The sequence below is a fragment of the Tachysurus fulvidraco genome, chromosome 11, assembly GCF_022655615.1.
Source record: "Tachysurus fulvidraco isolate hzauxx_2018 chromosome 11, HZAU_PFXX_2.0, whole genome shotgun sequence".
NCBI classification, from domain to species: domain Eukaryota; kingdom Metazoa; phylum Chordata; class Actinopteri; order Siluriformes; family Bagridae; genus Tachysurus; species Tachysurus fulvidraco.
Genome location: NC_062528.1, coordinates 5,600,291 through 5,617,096, shown reverse-complemented (window position 1 = coordinate 5,617,096; position 16,806 = coordinate 5,600,291). Strand labels below are relative to the sequence as shown.

The window sequence follows — 16,806 nt, the reverse complement described above, 5'->3', positions numbered from 1 at the left end:
AATGCAATCTAGGAGCAGTGATTGGCCAAACCTCCCTTACTGCAGTCACACACATTTCTGCTGATTTTATTTTGTAGTAATGAAGATGCTTAGTGGAAATATAACGGAGTGAAAGTTTACATTTTATCTAGGAAATGTAGTGGAGTAAAAGTGAAAGTTGACATAAATTTAAATAGCGAAGTAAAGTACAGATACGTGACATTTCTACTTAAGTACGGTAAGGAAGTATTTGTACTCCGTTACATTACATCACCGGTCAAATTATTATTTAGTCTCCGTGAGAAATAAATGAGAACTTGCCCGAAGATCTTACCTCTTCTTCAGGTTAGACGCTAACTCTTCCGAAGCGCAAATTTATATTTGAAATTTAAACGGTAGACTCGTGGCTTCTGCGTCTCCTTCCATAGTCGTGTTGGGAATCGATATATATATTCAACTGCTGCTAATATAACCGAGTCTAATACCCCAGAGAAGATTAACCATCCAACATGTATACATTTACCAGTCACCATCTTTGAAACTGTGCTCGTGCCTCGTAAAAAACTCCTGACCGGTCACTAGGTCGTGACTGTAGTGGCGTCCTCTGGGTTGTGTGTTAGTCCACTATATCCAACAATACCCCATCTTGAGTCTTTAATTATCCATTTATTCATAATACAAAATAGAACTGATGAAAAGACTGGAATCTCTGAGGAACCCTTTAGTTAAGCGGTGAGCTCGAATGCCACCGTTATGTCAGTTTGAGTTGAATAAAAAAATATCCTGCATTAATTCCTACTTAAAAAACAAACAAACTTCACAACAGAATCACGTTTAGCAATTTCCAGTTTCGATTTCTTTCCCCTGACCGAAGATCTTTTACCCTCGCTACGTCTGTCCCATGATGCATCTGTTCATCCGATCTGACGTATTTGATTAAATGTGCAGTCTCACTCGTGCTTTTCTGCATCTCTCTCTAGCAAATGTTTTGTTTGTGTTTTCGTTTTGGTTCAGTGTCACCATTTATTCATCATCTTTATAGTTCTGTCAAGAATGAGTGTCTTAGCATCGATCTTCGTCTTCTCCACGTCACTGTTGATGTACCAGGAAAAGTACTGGCTTAAAAACCCTCAAGCTGTGGATTGGATTTGATTCATTTTATGCCACGAACGTGGGATGTTTGCTGAAGCACAACAGAGTAAAGCATGTGAGCAAAGAACGAAACTCGTCTTAAAGACTCCGCTGTTCCGCCCTTGATATTTTATATAACTAAACCCAGAAATTTGCAGAGGATTGACTTGCTCGCTCATGAATATCAGCTTTGAAAAGGTATCAGAGAGCAAATGGAGAAGGGAGATCAACGTGTCGCTAACACCATCTCCCCTAGCTAGAGGATTACAGCAGAGGTGATGATGAATCCACGGCCTTCTGTAACATCCGTTCCGAACTCGCCTACTCACTGCTGGGTTTTCTTTACTTTTTTTTTTCTTCACTGACCTGATGGGGCTCACACAAACACTTTATTCGAGTAATTTACTCCGTAAATGAAAACACCAGGCTTAGGAGGACTTGCCTCATGACAAGGTACATTTAAAGACTCACCACAGAGAGCATTTACAGCTGCCACAGGTGAGCATCAAGGAAGCGAGATCATTGCAATAAAGCAAAACTCTTGGGTTTAGAACATAGGATGTAACCTGCGTTAAGGAGCACAGACGGCACTCAGCATGTTGATAGATTATAATCAATCTAAATGGCTCGCTTTATGATCTAAAGTCTCATTAACTGCCCTAACATTTTTTCCTTTCAGCATAGTGGAGCGAATCTAGAACAAGTGTCTTTGGAACCGGTCGTGTTGTTCGTTTAACTGATAGTTCTCGCATCACTCTGTAACATAACGGTTCATAACGACACCAGAAAGGACAGGAATAAATCCGAGAGCATCGAGAAAAGAATGCCGTTCAGAAGCTGAAACAGTTCCTGATCCTGGAGAGGACATCGGGAAATATTTTTCACAGAAAAGGTTGGAGGATAAAAGCAAAGCCTCCTTCACAGCATAGCATTATGCGTCCTCTCGCTGCCACCTGACGAACGACTCTCTTGGTGCTTAAGTGCAACTCCTGAAGCCGTACCTCTCGGCCACCTGCCACACAGCCTGCATGAGTCCATTTGATGTAAGAGGTGAAGAAAGAAAAACACTTCTGCTGTAATTCCCAGATTCTATGCATTATGCAACGATGTCCTGAGTTTTTTCTTTTTTTGTGTGTCTTACTGACTGAACCCACAGCCACAGTTTGGTGTTTATTATAGATAAAGATCAGGACATGAGGCATGTGGGGAATTATTCACCTCGCTGCGGTGAAATATAATCAGTTCCACTGTAAAGTTACCTCATTAATGCATATAAAATGAGGCTGCCCTGGACCTGCCCTTTAGCACACAACGTCTCTTGCAGCACGGACGGAGACATAGCGTCAGTCCACGCTGCTGAAGAAGCTATGGGCCTGTATTCATGAAGATTCTAAGAATAATCTCAAAGAGCTCCTAATTATGCTTAAACATTTCTAACCAGGAATCTTATCTTAAGAGTGATTCAGGACCGAACTGAGTAACTCTGAGGAAGGAAAATATAACTTATATCTTATATAAATATAAATAGGGTCTTTTATAGGGGGCACGGTGGCTTAGTGGTTAGCACGTTCGCCTCACACCTCCAGGGTCGGGGGTTCGATTCCCGCTTCCGCCTTGTGTGTGTGGAGTTTGCATGTTCTCCCCGTGCCTCTGGGGTTTCCTCCGGGTACTCCGGTTTCCTCCCCCAGTCCAAAGACATGCATGGTAGGTTGTTTGATCTCTAATATGTATGATTACAAAAGAATCCCTACACGATCTAATCTGTATCATCTTATTAACTCACTATCATTATTAAATCTTGTATACAATACATTTCTCTTCACCTTTCAGCCATTTTCTCCTCTGATAAAGAAACTCTTTCTCTCAAGTCTCTTGAAAGACTCAAGCATAAATGCTCAGCATAAATGAGTACACCCTAACAGATTTCTCCGAAAAATCTCCATCTTGCTTTAAATTGAATACTTTCTATGGGATTCTATGCAGTGAGATATTTGTACAAATCTGGTTCATTTGTTCTAAATGAGATTTGTCAGTTACCCAATGCAACATTGGAATTATTCTCACAAAATAATTTAGGATCATGGTTCAAAAATGAATACAACCCCAACGAACGTTTAAGAGGAAAGAATAACATTCATTTGTAATTAACAGGAATTCACTAGTAGATGAGTCTAATGCATCGACATACAGGAGGCCACAGTATAACTGACAATACAGCGGTATTTAAGAGAGAAAATCGAAAAGAATTTTTTTCTTTGCACAAAAATGTCTAGACTATAGGAAAATTAGTAAAGCATTACTAATAAGCTTGGATCCTGTCGCAAAAGTCATCTAAACAAGTTAAAAGGATGGACTCGTGGGAGGCTCCCTGAGACGTCCAGGCCGTCCCTTCAAGTTAACACCTCGTCAAGAGCGTTTCGTGATGAGAGAGGTTGAAGAAATTCGCCATGCAACTTCAGCACAGATGGTTAAATCATTAGAAAGTCAAACTTGGGGGAATTTTTCCTGTAACCCAATACAACGTACAGTGCAGAGGAGTGGCATGCATGGCTGTCGTCCACTATGAAACCAGGCTCATGTTGATAAAGGGAAAGACTACTGGGACTTTATACTTTGGAGTGATGAGACAATTACTGATGTTTTTGGCTCTGATGGGTTCCAAACTGTATGGTGTGGCAAGTGTGAGGAGTACAATGAAAAATGCATGGTATCAGCAGTAAAGCATGCGGGTGGCAGTGTTCTTGTGTGGGGTCGCATGAGTGCTGCAGGTGTCGGGGCGTTACGTTTCATAGATGGCATCATGAATTCACAGAATTCACAGAAATAGAAGATACTACCAATCTCTCCCTGCCATAAGTCACTGGGTACTCTTTCAACATGATAATGGCCCAAAACATACAACTCAGTTCATTTGTTCAGAGGAACAGGTTAAGTGTTTCACTGGCCGAACATGTCACCAGTCTTCAACCCAACAGAACACTCCTGGGGCATTCTGAAAAGACGTCAAAGTCGAACGTCATTCTCCGTTCAGGATATGAAAGAGTCCATACTTCAGGAATGGCAAACGGTAGATGTAGCTGTATGTCGTCAACTTGTTCATTCAATGTCTAGAAAAACTGCTGCTGTTCTTAAAAATCAAGGAGCCCATACAAATTATCGGATTTAGTCAAATCTGTTGTAGGGCGTAATCGTTTTTGAATTTAAACGTATTATTTTTCTTATTCTAAAGATGTTAGGTGACCACACTGTTCTGTTAATAAAAATGAAATGTTTAATACGTTTTTTGAAACCTTGCAGAAATTGCTATCATATTCACAGGGAATTTGATAAAAATCAACTTTTGTGCTGTTCAGAGTGTTATTGTTGTTTGTAATAAATGAAGGAGAGATCATTCTCAGAGTTAAACCCATTTTTTTTAAATATAGGGTCTTTATTTTATATCATCTTTATCTCCATGTTAGTGTGGTGTCCATATATTCGAACAGGAATGAAAACCCTGCGTGTGGATGTGTGAAATGCTTTATCCAGGGTTTTAGCCTCCAGTGATCACAGGATAGTTTGTAGATCCATACAGTGACTCCTGAAGGTTTGCTCGTTTCTCACACACTCCTATAGAAATATCCTACGCCTTTCTCTGGCAGCTTTCGTCGCAGTAGACGGACTACAGGGGTCATTAGTTTAAGATCCGTTCTGTCAGTGAGAGAAGTTCTCCTTCATTCACATTTTGTGTTCCGCTGCTGAATCTGCATGCGTATCTCTTCCAGTTTAAAGTGGACGACGAGTGGTGGACGTGGATCGACTACGAGCGTTTCCATCAGCTCATTCAGCAGTACGATGAGAGCAACGGTGTCAAGACCTTCACTGCGCTGGACTACATGGCCAAGACACCCAACTGGGCCGTGTTCGGAGCTCGAGAGAGAGGCTTCGACCCCTCAGATACACGCTTCCTAAGAAAAAACAAGACCAAAGACATCTCTGGGTGCTGATGGCACACTGGCAGCTGAAGTTTTTTTTTTTTTCAGATTTTTAACACCTGAATAAGAGACGTAGCTTTTATCGAAGACTTTATTAAATGGATGTCTGGTTCTGAAAGTCTTTATGAATCAAAATTTCTCACATAAGAATAGAACTTTTTAAATCGTAGGTCATTTACTTTGCTTTCCAGTTCAGGATCAGTGAGTCTCCAGTGTCCGATGTTCAGCTTTACTCACTATAACCTTATTCTTATGTTTGGTTTTTGAAATTTCACACTTTCGCTCTACTAAAGACATCAACATTGCGCTCTCTACATGTCTCTCTCTCTCTCTCTCTCTCTCTCTCTACCTTTCCCCCTTTCACCTTGCATGGCTGTTTTTTGTTTCTTCTTTCCCTCGGGTTTCACCCAGAGAAGACCGTGTAAGGACTACAGCTTCATTTCATAACATACACAGTCTTGCTTCAGTCTGGGATAAAAATATTCCTTTATTCTCTTCATTTAATTACAATGACACTTCACACGCCGGCTAGTTCTCGTTTTTAAAATTAGCATAAGGCCGAGCGTGTCATGAGCTCCAGTTCCGTAGTGAAGCCAGTACCGCTGTGATTGGCACTGTTGTTTTTCTCCTTCTTCTTCCTCAGTCTGTGTGCTCTCCTGCTGTGAATGTAGATGTTACTTGATTTTGTTTTCATTTGATTCTTATTATAACGTTGACATTGAGTTTTTCAGGATTTGTTTTTTTTTCCCAGCTCACTTTATTGTATCTGGATTTCATGAATGTTGACTTTGTGGTAACTGCATTTTTTCCACATCTGCTCATTTTAGATTGGTAAAAAAGTGGCTGGAGTGCGGTGGTGGTTTTATCTGTTTGTACCAGAAGGTGTTGTGCCTTATTGAATTCTGATTAAAATATACGATCATTATTATTCGTTGTTTTTGTTTGATTTGTTTTTTTTTTCCTAATTAATATTGCAATGCTTATCTCATTTCTCCACTTCCTCATTTCTCCCTTTTAAATATATCTAAAAAAAAATCTCAATATTTAAATATTTTTCCTCCAAAATCAAAATCCAGTCATCTGATTAAGAATTCCTCCCTTCACATCACTGAAGCTCTCCAAGGGACCAGAGGTGGATTAGTGACCGAGATCTCAGCAGTAACACAGCACAAGCACAAGAAGACTTATTGATTATATCTAAGCTTCCTGATCTCCTTGTAAATGTTATCCTTCTTCTCATCAACCGATCTGGACTAATGTGCCTGGTGTGTCGCCCTTTTATTGGCACCCTTAAACAAATTAATAAAATGATTGAATAAAATATGTTTTTTCAGTATTCTAGCACATGGAAGGATTCACAAAAAATCCAGAAACGATTCACCTGTAAAGTGCAAAGCGAGTTCCAAAGCAAGGCTCATTTGCATTTCATAACATCAGCAAAAGCTGAGGTGCACAGAGGGCTCGAGATGCATTTACATGTACGGTATTTGGCAACCGCCCCGATCCACAGCAAGGGGATTAAGGGCCTTGCTCAGGGGCCCAGCAGTGCCAGCTTGGTGGACCACAACCTTCCAGTTACCTTAACCTCTGGGTCTTCCACATCCACCCAAAAAAACTCCTGAATGCTTAAAGGAAAGGTACCAGTGCATGTTTGCAGAAAAAATGTTTAGCAGTGTATCAACACCTGAAAAATGTGAGACAGAAAATGAGAGAGAGTAATTAAGTGCGCAAAATAAACAATGCTCTGGTGATTATTGACAACATTATGCGTGCACACTAGGAAACTAAGAACGTCAGCTGAATTGCTGGAAAGGTTGTTTAGCATCAACAGAAATGCCGTGGCAAACCGAACAGATTTATCCATCAGCTCTCAAACAAGCAAAAAAAAACTAAAACATTCTGGTCTTTAATCATCTTTTCCGTAATCGTGACTGGCACTAAATCTCCTGTCAGCTGCAGCGCTAGTTTAAGGCTTATGGCGATATGCAAAGAGAGCGACTCCGCCTCAGCCCCAACCTCAGCTTATATGCCAGTGTTACTTATGTCAGAATGCTATAATGCTTTATTTGAGATCATTGATGTTTTTATTTAATACCCTTTTAGAATTCGGCATAATTATATACCATTAACGCATATTAGCGTTATTGTTAATGGTTTTCAACTAGCATGAGCGAGTTTTTACTACGTTGCTGAAAACATTTTAAAAATAAACAGTTTAAATTAGCAGTATATTCAGTGTACGGTTAATAAATGCAAATTATAAACTTCGAAGCCAATCAAGAATTACTTTTAGTCTTATGAGTAAATTAAATGTATTTTTTCCCCTGAAATTACATTATTTTCATGAACTTTCTTGTGTAAATCTCCTTGACGAATAAATTCTTTTGTATCCATATATTCGTAATCTAAGGCTTTTCAATTTAGAATATTATCATCTATCAATACAACACCAATAAACCACAGGAATAAAATAATGAAGTGAGAATAGAATAAAAGAAAAGATTGTATGAACTATTAAGTAATAAGACTTTACACTCGATTTTGAACATGGTTTTGGGAATTTGGCCACACAGCAACAGAAGACTATATGAGCTCAGATCTGGGGTTCAGTCTGCGTTCCAGTTCACCCCAAATGTCTTCAGTGGGCGTGAGGTCAGGTTTGATCCTCAGTTTTAGTTTTAGTAAAGGCAAATTGCACTGAATTATTACCATTTTGTGCATCTGATATTGTTGCGACAGTTTGGGGAAGAACCACATATTAGTGTGTGCCCACAAAAATCTGGCTGTACGTATAGTTTACATTATATATATCTCTATAGTGGAAGTATATAAGAATGAAAAAGAAAACAATTTATTTATAAGGTTTATATACTATTATGTGTGCATAGAGTGTCCATGTCCTTCGTCACCACTCTGTTTTTGCACCCCATCATCTTTTATTTTTTTATTTATATAACTACAACGGGATTTAGAATCAATCAATGAATCAAATTAAAGGTCAACACCCAGAGTCTAACTGAGGAATAGTTTCAGATACTTATTTATATGGAGTTTAACATAACACATATACAGCAAAGCTTATTGTATATAGTGTGTTCATTACAGGCCAGCTAAGTAAATGCTATTCCTTCATGTGTAAAAAACTAGCTCTGTTTTTATTTAGTTGTCATTGATAAAATTGTAATACAACTCAGCACAATCAAAGCCATTACAAAAAGCTCCACAGTTAAGTCGACTTCTGTGTTTGTCAAACTTCACAATTATACACTACTTTCAAAACAAAAATCTCTAAAACTGCCATTATAAAGCCCTTCCTGCAAAGGCTGAACATCATTAGAACCTTTTAGTCATGCAAACCAGCATGTTGATTTGACAAAACAGGAAATAAACCTGGGTCCGTATTCTTAAAGCTTCTAATTTAGCTTAAAAATGTCTAACTAGGAATCTTATCATAAGAGTGAATCAGGACCAACGTCAGAGCTACTCTGAGCAAGGAAAAGACAAAAACGTATCTTAGGAGGCGGGGCTTAACCCATTACTAGGGATGACACATTCTTTCAAAGACTTTGATTGGTTGTTGAAAAAAAATATAAAAGCACTTTTGAAAAGGGTCTATTATAAGCATTCACTTTGAAAGTACAGGCTATCTGTCTGTCTCTCTGTCTGTCTGTCTGTCTTTCTCTGTCTGTCCATCTGTCTGTCTGTCTATCTGTCAATCTTTCTGTCTCTCTGTCTGTCTGTCTGTCTTTCTCTGTCTGTCCATCTGTCTGTCTGTCTATCTGTCAATCTTTCTGTCTGTCTGTCTGTCTATCTATCTATCTTTCTGTCCGTCTGTCTGTCCGTCTGTCTGTCTGTCTATCTGTCTGTCTATCTGTCTGTCTGTCTATCTATCTATCTTTCTGTCCGTCTGTCTGTCTTTCTGTCTGTCTGTCTGTCTGTCTGTCTGTCTGTCTGTCTGTCTTTCTGTCTGTCTACATTTTTACATTTATGTAAAAAAAATGTGTTAACTGTGTTAACAGGAACTTAAATATGAGCCATATGAGTCATTTCCGATTTCAGTACAGTTTTAACTTCTAATGCATCAAATTCAAGTTATGTTTCAACTAGAGGGGCTTGATGGCTTAGTGGTTAGCACGTTCTCCTCACACCTCCAGGGTTGGGGGTTCGATTCCTGCCTCCGCCTTGTGTGTGTGGAGTTTGCATGTTCTCCCCGTGCCTCGGGGGTTTCCTCTGGGTACTCCGGTTTCCTCCCCCGGTCCAAAGACATGCATGGTAGGTTGATTGGCATCTCTGGAAAATTGTCTGTAGTGTGGGAGTGAATGAGAGTGTGTGTGCCCTGTGATGGGTTGGCACTCCGTCCAGGGTGTATGCTGCCTCGATGCCCGATGACGCCTGGCTCCCCGTGACCCGAGAAGTTCGGATAAGCGGTAGAAAATGAATGAATGAATGAATGAATTAACAATTGTGGACGTAAGGCTATTCCAGGAAGCCATCCTTATGGATTCTGTCTTAACGTCCACAGGAAACTGATTATGAACTTTTTTTGTATTATATTAATTCATATTTCTTGTATTATGTTTCTTGTGTTCTGTAAAGCTGCTTTGAGACAATGTCCATTGTTAAAAGCTCTATACAAATATATTTGAAAATGAATCCAAATTTTATCCATTGAAGCAGAAATTGAATTTCTGGTGAGAAAAAAAATCAGGATCACGCATCAGGATGGATCAGTTTATGGAGTCAAATTACTATTTCAAATTCTTCAGTCAGTGATTATTACTAATTAATTTTAAAGAGGTGTTCCTGAATAGGCTTGTGACCATCAATACCACAAGGGGATCATTCACTGTGATAATAGACGTCCTGCGGAGAGAACCATGTGCACCATACCAGGTTGTGTGTGTGTGTGTGTGTGTGTGTGTGTGTGTGTGTGTGTGTGTGTGTGTGTGTGTGTGTGTGTGTGTGTGTGTGTGTGTGTGTGTGTGTGTGTGTGTGTGTGTGTGGTTCTTTGAGGATACATTTCTGGCATGTTCAGCTGGCGATTCTGCCATCAGAGTATTCACACTGTTCCTCTCCATCTGGTCTGTGCTAGGCAGAATTGTATGTTATGCCGCTGTAAGGATTAGCATACAGGCCATGATCACAGACTTGTCTCATCTGTCACTTCACAGTTCAGCTGTGGTACACAGTAGGGCAGTTACACATGTGCATGAGATCAGTGGCTAAGCTTTACAATTCAATGGAAAGGGTGCCAAGCTGTAAGCTATCACCTGCCAAAAATATGGTTTCATTTTCCCAAAAGCATAATAAACTTAAGATAATTCTAATTTGAAGCAAGTGTACTCAGTATAAAGCTTTAATGTTATTTGCATAGCATTACTTTAGCGATGCAGCTCAAGGATGTCAGTCAAAATAGATCGTGCTATCATATTATAGGCACGTACATGCCTGAATGGGAAATGCACTGCATTCTTAGTGTAACCTGCTACTTGTTGCTTTCCCAAACATCCTGGATTTTACAATGACCCAGCAAATGGTTATTAATTGTAAAATACTGTAACACAGAAGCCGAAACATACTGTAAACACAGACAACACTTACTTGCTTTGCTTTTTAGGGGTCACCCACATATACGTGATGTGACGTGACATACGGCTATGTACGGTGACCCATGCTCAGAATTTGTTCACTGCATTTAACCCATCCAAAGTGCACACACACACACACACACACAGCAGTGAACACACACATATCGTGAACACAAACCTCGTGGTATTGCCGGCCCGAGACTCGAACCCACAACCTCAGTGTTAGGAATCAAACTCTCTAACCATATACACCCACTCATCATCAAAGCTATACTAATGAGTCCTCCAAACTCTGAAACGTCCCAATAGACAGGTCTCAAACCTTGCTCTTAATGTCTTGGCTGATGCCTGGACATACAATAGGTCTCAGCAATGCTGCTAGCTTTCAATGTGGCCCTTGTTAACAATAGCATGGACACAAACCAATGAATTGCTCAAATCACAGTGCAATCACAATAAGCTATGAACAGCTATATATGACAGCTTCTATGTGACACATTATAAAGCCAACATACATCGGACAAACGCTGATTCTGCTGTATCTGAGTCTGGGTCTGTGGTAGAAAAGAGATGCACTACAAAATCCACACGAAAGATGGCAGGCCCCCTACTATTCAGGAGCATAGCTTCAGTATCAGCAGGTAAGCACCATGTCTTTACACTTAACATGTGAAAGATGGACGTGTCTTCATTGGATAATGCACTGTACTGTAATAATGAATGCACCCTTCAGGGATGCAGAAATGGCTGACGATTATTTATGTGGCAAAGAACCGCTGAACCATTGCTCAGTAGAAGTACAGCTGCCCCTGCAATGCACTCCCTACATAATGCATGTTTTGAAAACAAAACAAAAAATCAATTCATTCTGTAATAACCTTCCCCAAAAAGGGTTTTTAATCTGATTAGTGTCAGAACTGGTCAAGTAGCATGATGATGTGCTTTTTATAAAGCCTACAAAGAACCTCTGTACTGTAAGACTCTGTGGATAAGGGTATCTGCCAAATGCCATAAATGTAAATGTGATGAAGTGTACATGAGATCTGAGGGGTTGGTCAGCAGTCAATGGCAAACTCTGGCATTCTGGCAATGGCAAAACTCTTTCATATGACATGGAGTGACAGGTTTTACAGCATTGAAGCTAGGATGACTGGAGCAAACTGACATAATTTATAAAATCTGTAGTGATGTTCTGATTTCCATACAGATGATAATCCGACAGATGCCTTAATGTGGGTGATTATGTCCACAGCCTGAGTCAATGTCAGGGTATTAGAAAGATTTAGTTCTTTAGAGGGGAGGTGTTCCGGGCATGTCCAACCGGGAGGAGGCCCCGGGGAAGACCTAGGACACGCTGGACGGACTATGTCTCTCGGCTGGCCTGGGAACACCTCGGTATTCCCCCGGAAGAGCTGGAGGAAGTGTCTGGGGAGAGGGAAGTCTGGGCATCCCTGCTTAGACTGCTGCCCCCGCGACCCGGCCCCGGATAAGCGGTAGAAAATGGATGGATGGATGGATAGTTCTTTAGAAATTTAAGGTTATTTGTAAGTTTGGTTAGTTGTGCTATGATCATTTCGTCCTCAGCCGTACCAAACGTCTGATGATTAGACAAACCCCATGGGTCATGGTTTTTGTTTACCTATATACTATTATCTGTATTTTAGCAGTTGAAATGATCCTGTTCTCACACAATTGCATTATTGGATAACTGCATAAATGAACCACTGTGCAGGTGTCTATAATAAAGTGGGTGGTGAATTTATTTTGATGGCCTACATTGCATAATCCCTAAGATTTAGGAGTGTATATACTTGTGTCCTTGTGTCACAACCGGAAGAGGATGGAGACCGACCCGTATGCAGGATAGCTTCAAAGGAAAGGGGTTTAATAAATAATAAAGACAACGACATAAAGACGATAATAAAAGCAATACAAATGAAGACACTTAACAAAGACTAGACATGACGAGGGGTAAACGTAACTAATGATTCCGCGCTGCACTCGGCAACGCGGCCCACTTAAATATAAGACACGATGAAACAATAAGGATCAGGTGTGAAGACAGGGAGGGGCAGACGAAGGCGGGGCAGACACGTGACGAAGACGATAAACAAAAACAGCACGTGGCCAAAAGTCCGGGTTGAGTCCTGACACCTTGGTTCTCCTGCAGGTTTCCCATTGTTCACTCAGTAGGACACCTAAAGGAAACTTCAGGTTTAAGCACACAAAAACACTTCTCTAGGATTCCAGTTTGTTATTATTTTCATTAAGGGTACAACTTTATGGAAATACTTCTTTAACTTTGAAAAACTGTTTCTGTTGCCCAGTATAAAGCTGTAGATTTTCAAAAAATAAGTGAAAATATTATATTTAGTTTTGGCCCGCCTTCCAAATAAACAGACAAAAATATAGATTGTTATGTGTGATATGTGTATGTGTGATATGTGTATCTAACTTCCAGTGTTCTACAAGCCTTCACTACCCACTTAACAGGCATACAGAATATTTACCAGAATTTACTAGAACTTTTCCTGTTTTGAGACATAATCATGAGGCAAAACCTTATGTGGTACAACAGTAGAATTAATACATGGTCAGCAACCCGTTCTGACCCAACAGATACCAGACACTCAATATCAGCTTGTAATGTTCCAATAATATATCATTGAGATACTATCTCTACTATAAACAAAGTCCACATTGTGTTCGACTTGTGGTTGCAGTGTTGGACTGGCAATCAGAAGGTCATGAGTTTAAATCCCAGGTCTACCAAGCTGCAACTGCTGGGTCCCTGAGCAAGGCCCTTAGCCCTCACTTACTGAGTGGTATAAAAAATCTAAGTTGCTTTGGTTTGCTGTCTGCCAAATGCCATAATATAAAATAAGAAAGAATAAATGATTCCCTATAGAAATTTCATGACCTATGTCTGCATTTTATCTGTTTGTTTAATAGTGTAAGCTTATAATGCCATAAACTTCTCTGTCTAGTGGACCTAGATTTTTGGAACGGATACTACAGAAGCACAACTGTTGTACGTAGCTTTTGCCTTCCTCATCACTCTACTATTCCAGATGGTCAATAGCATTTTTTTTTTACATCAGAGCCCAAATTAGGCCTGGGGCAAACCTGCTTTTAAAAAAATACATTATGTTATTGGCACAGGTTGTTATTCTTAAGCAGAAAGTATTGCGACTGGATAAATCAAGAGCCTGGGCATTGGCAGGATTTAATAGATGGCACTGCACCTGCCAATCATCTCTGTTGTTTATATTCTCTCTGGCAAATGCCATAAAAAATGTGAGTGCCTCTACATTGCTCTTCATTATTCCGCATCAACATGGAGGATAATAGCCTTCTTGTACTATGTGCCTAGAGCATGTTTAACCAAGTATTTCTTTGCATTAGACAAACAGTATTGCTTAGTGAGCTGTGTCCGTGTGTGTGGTTGTTTGGACATTTCATCTAGTGTACAGAAGAAGTTCCATGTTGTTATAACAGCATAATTTGTGGTCTACATCTAAATGAACTTTAGTACACTGTTATGCCCTACTTCACTAATAAGAATGAATACTTTTCCTGTAATTTATTCATAGCAATCTAACAGTCACGCACTATATACTGAACTGAATCAGAGTAAAATCCTCGGCTCTCACAGGAGTTTGTTTTCACAAGACAGCACTGGAATATCAAATAGAGATGGGTGGCAAATTAAATTGGTGAAAAACTGGAGTCTCTTTTATATGGGAGGGATCTTATGGTGAAGCCTGGCTACAAATAGATAACCTTTATACAATGAGAAGACATTTTTATCGTGTTGGGAGCGGTCTCTTGCAGGATGACCCCACCCCATCCATAGAGCACAAGTGCTTACTGAATGGTCTGATGAAGATGTAAATCATTATGTCATGATCTTCACTATCATCGGATCTCAACCTGACAGACCCATGTTATATTCAGCTTAAAGATTTTGTCACCTGAAAATCACACACTGCTCTTTAGGATGGCCCAGCATGGATAAATATCACCATGGTGCAGTGGTGAATCAAGTGGTTAAGGCTCTGGGTTGTTGAACGGAGGGACAGGGTTCAAGATCCAGCACTGAAGTCCTTAACTCTCCCTGCTTCAGGGGCACTGTATCATAGCTTTCCCTGTGCTCTGACCCCAACCTTCTCAGTTCTTATAAACAAAGGAATTAATTCCACTGTGCTGTAATCTATGCTGTAGGGGGCACAGTGGCTTAGTGGTTAGCACATTTGTCTCACACCTCCAGGGTTGGGGGTTCGATTCCCGCCTCTGCCTTGTGTGTGTGGAGTTTACATGTTCTCCCCGTGCTTCAGGGAGGGGTTTCCTCCAGTTTCCTCCCCTGGTCCAAAGACATGCATGGTAGGTTGATTGGCATCTCTGGAAAATTGTCCATAGTGTGTGTGTGTGTGTGAATGAGAGAGAGTGTGTGTGCCCTGTGATGGGTTGGCACTCCGTCCAGGGTGTATCCTGCCTCGATGTCCGATGACGCCTGAGATAGGCACAGGCTCCCCGTGATTCGAGGTAGTTCGGATAAGCGGTAGAAAACGAATGAATGAATGAATGAATGAATGAATGTATATTCATGTAGCCTTAGGACTGTAATCAATGGACAGTTTGATACAATAGTCTATTAAAACTGTAATAAATATGGAAATGACTGCTAATCATACTAAAATCCCAGTAACACATTTAGCACTTTTTGTCCATGTACTGTAGTATACAGTTCAGTATAATACTGGATAATACTGGACACCTACCGGTGTCACCTAGAAGATGATGAGTTCCGTTCTGAATGCGTTTCCTCTCAACATTTCTTCCTCATGATGTCTCAGGGAGTTTTTCCTCACCAACTGACTTATCTTCGCTGGTTTGCTCATGAGGGATACATTTACTGTATAGATTTCTGCATATCTGTAAGACCACATTGCTTTTCATATCCATTGCTTAAAGTGCTTTCTAAATCAAAGTGAAATGAATTGAATTGATTAAACCACATTGTACACCTGTAAGAGATTTTGGAAAGATTTGTTAAACAACATTCTCTACCATCTGTATTGAAACACCAACTGAAAATATATCTTTAGGAAGAATAATGTTTATCCCTCCAGTACAATTCCGCAGACTTGTAGAATCTACACCAATGCTCACTAATTCTAACCCACCACCTTGCTAAGACGTGTTCATTTTCATTTGTAATTTGTCTACATACAGTACAATATACAACATACATCCATACATACAGTATACAGTATATACAACACCATTAACACAGATACATTAAGGAGATACAATAGCAAGTAATAACTAGAAAGAATTCACCCTAACCCCAGTGTAAATAATTAGTGCTCTCATTCTGGTGTCTTTATTTATCATTAGTTAGCAATTTTACAGAAGATTTTAGGGCTTAATTCTAGGCTGAACTCATGCTGTTTATCTCCGTGATTGAGAATATCTGAAGAAAAATTGGGTACATGTGCCAGTGAGTGAGTGAGCGAGCAAGTGAGTCAGCTGGTGGAAGCATTTAGAAGATACTGTGGCTGAGAAGTGAGGGGGATTCTAATTATCACATCATATCATCACACTGCTGTTCTGTGTGCTTCGGGGTCTATTAGTGACTGAGAGAATTATTCTTTGCACATTATTCTGTGCAACTGGCTGAAATGCTTATAATGTTCTCTCCATGATTTTTTGCTTTACTAAGCCTCTCTGTATTATGCTATATTATGCATTTTTAATGACAAGCAGTTCAACAAATCCCATATTGATGATCAAATTAGGTTAAATGACTGAATAATCCATCTGATGGATGTATAAAAGAGTCTGGTGATTTATGCTCATTTATCATAAGAACAGAGCTTCTCAGGATAAACAAGTGCTAAGAAGAGGGATTGTTCTTCAGAAAGTGATGCAAGGGGCCGGTGTAAATCACATGTAGTGGTGATAAATAAATACGTGCGGAGCCACGTTCAGATTTCACTGGAGTCTGTGGGATATTTTTTAATCAACTTGTTCTGAATGAGCTTTAATCCTTAGACACCTCTCTCTCTCTCTCTCTCTCTCTCTCTCTCTCTCTCTCTCTTGAGACTTGTACAAGCTGATTATGGACTTAT

The 16,806-nt window shown here is 40.0% G+C and overlaps 1 protein-coding gene across 2 annotated transcripts in view; it reads left to right on the top strand.

Moving 5' to 3' along the window:
• tyw1 (tRNA-yW synthesizing protein 1 homolog (S. cerevisiae)) overlaps positions 1-6,012 on the top strand; it is a 74,297-nt gene extending 68,285 nt beyond the window's left edge. For both annotated transcript variants that reach the window (XM_027136826.2, XM_027136822.2), the window contains exon 16: positions 4,875-6,012. In XM_027136826.2, the coding sequence (XP_026992627.2) occupies positions 4,875-5,096 (222 nt within the window). In that variant the 3' untranslated portion in view covers positions 5,097-6,012. The remainder of the gene's footprint in view (positions 1-4,874) is intronic.
• Positions 6,013-16,806: the final 10,794 nt, after the last annotated feature.